The sequence below is a fragment of the Echinops telfairi genome, unplaced genomic scaffold (genome assembly GCF_000313985.2).
Source record: "Echinops telfairi isolate 266 unplaced genomic scaffold, ASM31398v2 ScPeMD7_2;HRSCAF=8, whole genome shotgun sequence".
In the NCBI taxonomy this organism is placed as follows: Eukaryota; Metazoa; Chordata; class Mammalia; order Afrosoricida; family Tenrecidae; genus Echinops; species Echinops telfairi.
In genome coordinates, this window is record NW_022103898.1 from 15291340 (window position 1) to 15299888 (window position 8549).

Genomic DNA, 8549 nt, shown 5'->3' on the forward strand with positions numbered 1-8549 from the left:
ACTAGCTTGGGCGTTCCAACCAGTCAGCGACCACCCGTTCTCGGCTGTTGGATTCTCCGCGCCTGGGGAATGTGCTGGCAAAGAGAAGATCATGAAGATTTGCCGAGTGAATGAGTTATGAATGAATAACTTGCTCCTCTCCAGGGACTCCTGTGTTCTCTCCACCTGCTGAACTCAGCCTTCAACCTCTGATCCAGCAGGGATTTGGACGCTTGCCCCCGGGGTCTGATGGGGTCACAGCTGGCTCTCGTGACGGTAAGCTCAGGTGTCCTAAGGCCAGTTGATGCTGTTAGCGCAGACTGGTCTCCATGGCGTTTTCAGGGACTGCTCCCGATGGCCAGGACTTTCTTCCATGCCACCTCTGAGTGGACTGGAAGCACCAGCTGCTACTCTTGTGAGCAGCTGAATGAAGAGTCCAGTGTGTTGTGGGACCGCTGGAATTGCTCTAGAAGCCATTACGAATGAGCAGGGTTCCAAGTCCTTTCCTTGTGACGTTTTGCTCTCAGGACGGGCTCACGCTGATGTTAGGTGCCGTCAAGCTGGTTCCGACAGCCACCGACCCCACGTGAAGAAGGAAGGCAGTCCGGTCCTCTGCCATCCCCTCCGCCCTCGGTGCCATTGCTGGAGGTGGAGGTTCTCCCGCAACTACCGGGACAGGTAGTTGGGCAGGAGTTGGTGGTAGTGGCTGGTGGTTCCCACCTTCATTTCCTGTGCAGGATTGCCTTTGTCCCAGGGGGGAAGGAAGCCTGAGAAGCAGGTGGCACACTTGCCCCGCATCTTGTCTCCGAGTGAGTCCCTTGTTAGCGTGGGTGCATCCTTTGCTGAGCCCTGCTGTGTGCGCAGCAGAGGCCCAAGGCCCACGGAGCCCTAGTCTGAGACAGGTGTGTAAATAAGTGTGACGTGACCTGTGGCTATGACCAAGGCTCAGGCAGCTTCAGGAGCTCAGCAGGCGGAGTGTCAGGGCAGCACTGTCTGCTCTGGGAATCTTCCCACCACGCTGTGTGGTCCTGCAGACCCGTCTGTGATGCCGCAGGGGCACCTGTAAGGGCCAGGAGCTGGCAGCACCGCACCCACAGGCCCCTGCAGGCGCCGCACGTGCAGCGCTGCTGCCACCTGGTGGGCGTCACGGGGCATTGAGATTCTGACTACCTCAGAGCCCCCAGGCAGGCGGGGAGGGGCGCTGTGGTAAGTGCCAGATGGAGAGTCAGGGCGGAGGTGAACTTGGAGGCAGAGACCACTGTGAGCATGGGTGCTGGGCTGGGGTCCCTGACATGCTCAGACGGCTGGTCTGGAATCAGGGGTGGGTGCAGATGGGGCTACTACTCTTGCCTCACAACCAGGGGTTGCCTGTCCTATCCCCACGCTCCAAGCAAGGCAATGGAGGCAGGGAGGAGCGGAGGCCAGGGTGGGGTCCTGGAGGCCAGCCCAGTGGAGGCCTGGCCCTGTACCCACTTCTGAAGCGGCTGGGCCACTGCGGGTGCCTCCTTCATCCTGTGGTGGTGCCAGGTGAAGGCTCCCAGCAGCCGGTCGATTTACAAGGCCACTGTAGTGATCCAGCACGATGCCTACCCATGGGCAGGCTTGTCCACTGCCCACCACCCCCCTCCCTCGTCTTCCTCCCCAGCCTGACAGGCCCTCCCTGACCCCAGGCACGACTTTGTACCCAGTTACTCTGGGAGCCGATCCAAAGGGCCACACTTGGTTTGTCCTTACTCTCCCTCCCCAGCAGGCACTACACCAGGGAGGCCTGGCTGCCTCCACCTTGGTATCCCCAGCCCCTTGACCCACCCTAGGCATGCGGTTGGCACTCAGTGAATGCTGCGGACTGTACAGTGTTCATGGTCCGCAGGGACCCTGGAGCCCTCCGCATCCAGGGGAGGTCCTTAGCTCTGATCCTGGTAACATCACCACTCTGGGAGGGGGGGGGGTGAAGACTGGCAGCCCAGGGGCAGTGGACAACAGTGAGTTGAGAGGTTCAGGCCCTCACTTCCACAGTTTGCCCTGTGACTAGGACCCTGCTTCCTCACCTCTTAAGTGGCCAGAGCCAGGGACCCCACAGGGATGCTGGGAGGTGTGGAGGGGCCCAGTCCAGGGTACAGTCCACAGCAGCAGCTCACAACTGTGTGTGGGTAAGCAGTGGTCTTAGGCCTACCAGGGAAGGTTCTGGGACAAATGAACCCCCACCCCCAGAGAATATCTGGGAGACACATCTCACCCCAAGCTTTGGGACCAATAACCACTCCTTGTCCCCCAAGTCTGGGTGAGCCGTCTTCTCGCACCATTGTGCATGTCCATAAGCCAACGTAGGGGGTGAAACCATCTATCACGCTTTGGTTGGGCTGCTTGTGCATAGTCGGCAGTTCAAAACCACCAGCAGATCCTTGGCAGGCAGACTGGGCACTCTACTCTCGTCACCAGCTAGCCTCGGACACACACCTGGGGAGTGGCTAGAGTCCGCACGGACTCGATGGCAGGGTGTTTGGTTTTTGGGTTACCATTTTCATGGTGTTGACTGACCCAGACTCTGCCCGCTAACAGCTCTTTTACCCGTGTCTCCGCAACTCCCCCCGGTGGCTGGGTGGGACCCTAGTACACAGGGTGGTGTGGCCCACCAAGCAAGGCGCTGGCCAGCTTTGCCATGTGGCTGGCGGCACACAGAAGGGCGGCACCGCAGGAGGCAGAGAATCCCGCGGTCCGGAGACAAGCCATGGAGAGAGCGGTGTGTCCAGTGGCAGAGGCAGCACTGAGGACGAAGGTGGACCTCGTGGCTGGGAGGCTGAGGACCAGGGAGACACGGCCGGCAGCACAGCTGAGCACAGGCATTGCAGACAAGAGCTGTCGCCTTAACCCTTTGAGACTGGTTGGCTTCCCTAACCGCCCTGTGAGTGCCGTGTGGCCGCTGCAGTGAACGACCGACCCAGAGAGAAGCAGAGTGCCGTGGACACATGGACGGTGCCAGGGCAGGGCCATGATGGCTGGGGCCTGGGGGCAGGCTTGACCGCTGCTGCCTTCTGTCCATCAGCCTTGGGCTGGTGTGGAATTGGGTGATGCTCCCACCTTGTAGAGCCACAGGTCAGATGTGGCTCCACACCCAGTGGAAAAGGCACGTTTTAGGAAATGAGATGGGCCACAACATCCGGTTAGGAGCTGACATCACTTGGAACCAAGTCCGGAAGCCAGCTTGCTGCCGCAGACACCAGGTGGGGTCGCTGGCGGCTGGATGTGATGGAGGGGCCTCTCAGCACACCTGGAAAAGCAGCCGGGCCACCTGGGCGCAGGGGCGGTCTCAGAGCTGCAGTTCTGAGCACCTGGTCTGCAGAAGGTTACGGATGACAGCGAAAGCCCAAAATCCATCTGCAGTCTCTGTGTACACGACACCTCCACCCCAATCCCCCTCACCGTCACCACAGTGTCTTGGAATGGGGATGCCCTCCACCCACCTCCAGGCAGCAGGGGGATGGGCACCTCCCTTAAGGGCTTGTCTGGCAGTCTTTAATGGAGACCATTTACTGGGGGCCTCCCAGTGCCCAGCCCTGCCCTGCCTGCCTGGGTCAGGGCGCCCTGGACCAACCTTGTAGGCTCTTGTGTTTGTGTCCCACTCACAGTTCCAGTACCGCCCATGCAGCTCCCTCAGCCCTGCTCAATACTGTGACGTTATTTCTCAGCAAATCATAGACCATGACGACCTCGTGTTAGCCCCTCCCTCCCTCACGCAGCGGTGTACGACTTCATGCATGTTCTCTCTGAGATGGGGGTCTTTGCGCAGGAGAATGTGCCTGCACAGTAACCCGCTGCCTCTGTGGCCTCCCCTCACAGGACCCGCTGGGTCAAGTCCTGGCATTTTTACCAAGAGGACAACAGCATAGTGTGTCCAGCCTGGCACAGTGCCTGCCCTGCAGACTACCCAGCAGGCAAACATGTCCCCGTAGATCCCTTTCTCATGAGGGACCTGTTGTCACCTTGCAGGGCCACCACCCGGCAAGATCACCTGCTGGTCGGGCTGCGTGGCTGAGCTGGGTGGGAAGGTGATGGTGGGCTGCCCCTGAGCAGGTGCTGCCGGCCATCTGGCACCATTCCACCTGTGGATACCCACCTCCTGGGACACCCACCTTCCAGACAGGCACCAGCCCAGTTGAGACCAGAAGCCCCTTCTCCGAGGAGACTGAAAACAGTGCTGCGGGCAGGCCAGTTTTCTACCTTTAATTGAGGCGACACAAGGCACCTCTCCCAGGACAAGGGACAAGAGCACACGGGGCCAGGATGGGGTGTGGGGGGGGGGCTGTCCCGGGGGAGCAAAGACGATGAAAAGGCAGTAGAGATAGTGCAGACTGTGGCACCCCAGGCAGCCTGGAGCCTGGGCTGGTCTCGTACCTGACCAGCCTGCAGCTCTGAGGGGCACACCTGCCCTTAGCAGCCAGTTGGAGCCCCTGGGCCCCCAAGGCAGGGCTGGGGGAGGGCTGAGTGGTTCAGGCCCAGCTGTGGGGCCCTGGAGGGCTTCCCCAGGACGGGAAGTAACAGAACGGCAGCCCAGTGGCCAGCCCGTCCAGTTGCAGTGGGGGGCTGGGTGGGAGAGGAGGCAGGGTGGCCGGGGTCCCAAGGAGAACTGACTTGCTCTCCGACTGACCAGCTCCCTCCCTCCACCACCAGGCAGCCCGGCACAGCTCCAGCGAAGAGGGAAGAGGGGACAGGCCCCCCGAAGCAGCCTAAACACCGAAGGAGAGGAGAGAGGCCCCCAGCAGGGGTGGGAGCAGCCCCCACTCATAAGGCAAACAACATGTCGTCATCTTTCTTTGGGGCCTTTTTCCGAGGGGCGGCGCCCGGAGGGGGGCCTGGGGGACCCTCAGCTGAGGGGCTGGTGAGGTTCGGCAACCGCTCGGCAGCCTTGGCCCGTTCTTCTAGGAACTTATCGAATTCTAGAGAGAGGGGGAAGAGAGAGAGAGAGAGTGGGTGGGTGTGGGCCCTGGCGGCTCCGGGAGGGCAGTGCTGCCTGGGGACTACTACCTTCACTGGTGACACCCTTCTCTCCCTCGGCGGCGGCGGCAGCGGCGGCGCGGGCATCGTTTCCCTGGGAGGGAAGCAGAGGAGAGGTGGTTAGCTGTGACAGAGCGTTCCCATCTCAGGGACTCACCTGGGCAGTTTGCCCTCCTCTACTGGGCCGCCTGGGTCAGAACCGTCTCAATGGCCTTGAGTTTGTTGGGAACAGGAAGTGTCCAAGGGAGAGGCAGGCCCCACTCCATCAGGCTGCTGAAGGTCAGGTGAGCCCTCTCCCTTCCTCACCAGCTGCTCACTTGTGCCCCCCTACTGCCCATGGCCCTGGCCCGAGGGGGTGCCTGACTCACCACGTCCGTGGACAGCCACTGTTCAATGTCCTCCATGAGGCAGGCCTGGGTGACGGGGATCTGGAAGGCAGGGAGGGGGTGCGTGGGGGGGACAAGGCAGGCAGCTCCTCTCTCTGAACTCAGTGGGCAGTCTGCCCCTTTTGGGGTGGACACAACTGTCCTTTCCTCCATATACTCCTGGCCTGGATGCACGGGAATGCAGACGCTGCTGCCCAGCTGCCTGTCTCCACCATCCTGCCCGCTGTGTGGGCAGGGAACGAGGTCAAGGGCCAGGGGGTTCAGTGGGTGAAGTCCCCACTGGTGCGTGACCCTGGTCCAGGCCCAGGACAGGGCTTTCCATCCATCTGCTCCCCGCCCCCTCTGGTTACTTTGCTGTGGGCACACCCGCTGCCAGCAGGGTGAGACTAGAAGGTTCCAGTCTGCCTCGACCCCTCCGGGGTGTACAGTCATCCCTGATACAATTTCCCATCAGGTGGAGGAAGGTGGAGCAGCCCCCACGATCGGGCTGCAGTCGGGAGGCCCCGGGGAGACGCTCAGGGCCCTGTGAGCCACTGCTCCAGTTTGCCGAGAGGAGGGAGGCCACCTCTGCCCCAGCCAGTCCAACCCCAAGCTCTGCCAGCAGCCCCAGAAGCCCAGCGCCCAGAGGAAAGGCAGGGGCCCACTTCCCAGCTAGCAGCAGCCCCTCTCTCCTGCTCAACCCGCAGGCAGAGGCGCTCTGTCCAGAGGCAGGCCGCTGGGCCAACCTGGGAGCTGGCTAAGCCATGGAGCACAAGAGCCCTGGCCACCTGGCACCCAGGGCGCCCTCCTTCCTCCTCCGCTCGGCCATGGCCCCCACGCCCTCAGAGAGCATCTCCTTGGCCCCGTTTTGCCCAGGTAGCAGCACCCAGGTCTCCTGGCCCCTCCCCATGCCGGTCTCACCATCCAGTCACCGAGGTTCTTCTCACTGCTGCTTTCCATCTGGGTGAGAGAGGGGCGTGCTGCAGGGGCAGGGCCGGGCTAGCATGGGGGTGGTGTGTGTCTAAGGGTGGCATAGTCTTATGGGATCTATGTGCGTGGTGTTGCATGTACATGTGGTACGTGTGGTTAAGGGGTAAGGAGTGTGAGTGTTTGTGTATGTAGTGTGGTGTATGTGATATAGTGCGGGTAGTGTGACTGGTGTGGTGAGATGTGTGCTGTGTGCATTTATGGTGGTGTATGTGTACTGTGGTATGGTGTGCACATGTACGCTATGTATCCAATGTGATGTGATGTGTATGTAATGTATGTGCAGTATGGCAGAGGTGTGGGGTGAACATGCAGTGTGGCACATGTGTACGTGATGGAGGCGCAGTACGGCACACGTGTGGTGGCAGGTGAAGGGTGGGTGAAGGACACAGCATGGGGGTCTCACTGGTGGGGCGTGGGAGGGGGAATCCACAGTCGCTCAGGGACTTGAGAGCTCTGAATGGGTTGGGGCAAAGCTGCTCAGCTTAGCATCAAGTTCTGGTGGCACAGTGGGTAAAAGCCTTCCCACACAGCCAGATCTGAGCACCAGGGGGCCCTGATAGGGTGTTAGGAAAGCCACAGAGGGGGGCAAGTGACGAGTGACTGGGTCCCAACCTCCTGTGGGCAGAGCCCCTTCCTGAGGACTCACTGTCAGGGAGTCCAGAGGAACAACTTTGGGCTGGGAGCCCGGAGACTTGGGTTCTGGTCCCACTCGTGGCCCTGAGGGGCTGAGTGCCCAGAGCGAGTGACACACCTGTCTGGGCTCTCACTGTGCGAGGAAGGGGCCAGTGGGCTGGCACGGTGGCCCTGAGGCATAGCCTCTGCTTACAAGAGGCCAGGTGAGCGATGCTTTGAGCAGGCTGAGTGAGCGCGGACCCTCCCAGAGCTCAGATTCCGTGCCCCCCCTCCCCACTCCACGCCTTTGTTCCTCCCACTTTTCAGGTGAGCTGAAAACGACGCTGTGGCAGCAGTGAGAAGATACACGAGGGATGCTCTGCCTCCTGCGGGGCTTAGCCTCTGAGGGTCAGTGCTGTCCTCTCAGTGGGATGGCAACCCACTGCCGGGGTTCATGAGGACTGGGCCCAGGGCCTGGCCCACCATTCGTGCCTGGTAACGCACCTGCCAAAAGAAGCCTGCACCTGTGTCTGGGGGCGGTCTGGGCAGGCCACCTGCTGCAAAGGAAGAGCACCTGCCCTGCCCCACCCCGTTCGGCCGTCACAGGGCCATGTCTTCCTGGAGGGTGGGGACCAGTCCCAGAGAAGCTGGGGGGCTGAGGGTGGGGCACTGGTAGGCTTTACTCTGTGGCCTAACTGGCTTCCCTGCTTCTGTCCTGGATCCTTGCAAATGGAGGCTCAGCTTGAGGTTCCAGGGGCTTCCACAGTCCTCACCGCCACTCTGAGGCCCTGTGGGGGCAGCTGCCTGCCCCTCAGCCTCCTTTCCTCTCAGCCTGCCGGGCCTCGGATGCTGCCGCCCACCTCCTCATTCACCTCCCTGCTCCTCTCCTCGGACCAAGGCCCGCTTCCCTATGGAGCAGAAGCCCTGCCTGATCGGGGGGCACCCAGACAGCAGTGCCAAAGGGGGATGGGCAGTGTGCTCAGAGCTCTTGTCCAGGGATGGGGCTGTCCACACAGAGCACCCAGGAAACAGGGAAGTGTGCTCAGCGCTCTTACCCAGCGATGGGGCTGTCCACACAGTGCACAGTGTCTGCCCAGTGCCTGCGTGGGGCTGTCGCTCAGGAAAGCTTCCCTGACTTCCCACCTTCGTATAAAACAAAGGGTCCATCCACTCGAGGCCGTGACTGGCCTGAACCCCGTGCCCGGCACGTCATACCCTGCGGCCTGGCCTACTCCGACTCAGTTTGGAATCCCTGCTCCACCTGGTCTGCTGCACGACCTCGGGCAGATGACTGGGCCCTCAGCCCTGTCTCGTCGTCAGACCAGTCTGAGAACTGCACTTCAAATGGCTGTGTGTGTTGAGCCAGTGCCTGGCTCACACACTCTGAATGTACGCCAGGGTGCCCGGGCCTCTACTTACTGCTCTGGCCCTGCCTGGAACCCGGCACATGCTGCCCCCGTCTGGACAGACCCAGGGTGCCCGGGCCTCTACTTACTGCTCTGGCCCTGCCTGGAAACCGGCACATGCTGCCCCCGTCTGGACAGACCCAGGGTGCCCGGGCCTCTACTTACTGCTCTGGCCCTGCCTGGAACCCGGCACATGCTGCCCCCG

General features: G+C 61.6%; 1 protein-coding gene across 4 annotated transcripts in view; it reads right to left on the bottom strand.

Annotated features, from left to right (window-relative positions):
- Positions 1-4185: 4185 nt before the first annotated feature.
- The window catches only part of TOM1 (target of myb1 membrane trafficking protein), a 39257-nt gene continuing 34893 nt past the window's right edge, over positions 4186-8549 (bottom strand). Inside the window, exons 13-16 of one of the 4 annotated variants that reach the window (XM_045289524.1) lie at positions 6258-6296; positions 5340-5399; positions 5002-5065; positions 4186-4913 (exon numbers count right to left, since the gene is read on the bottom strand). In XM_045289524.1, coding sequence (XP_045145459.1) covers positions 4759-4913; positions 5002-5065; positions 5340-5399; positions 6258-6296 — 318 coding nt within the window. In that variant the 3' untranslated portion in view covers positions 4186-4758. Of the gene's footprint in view, positions 4914-4998; positions 5066-5339; positions 5400-6257; positions 6297-8549 lie in introns of all 4 variants that reach the window. The other 3 variants (XM_045289515.1, XM_045289530.1, XM_004700318.4) reach the window with 3 other exon arrangements.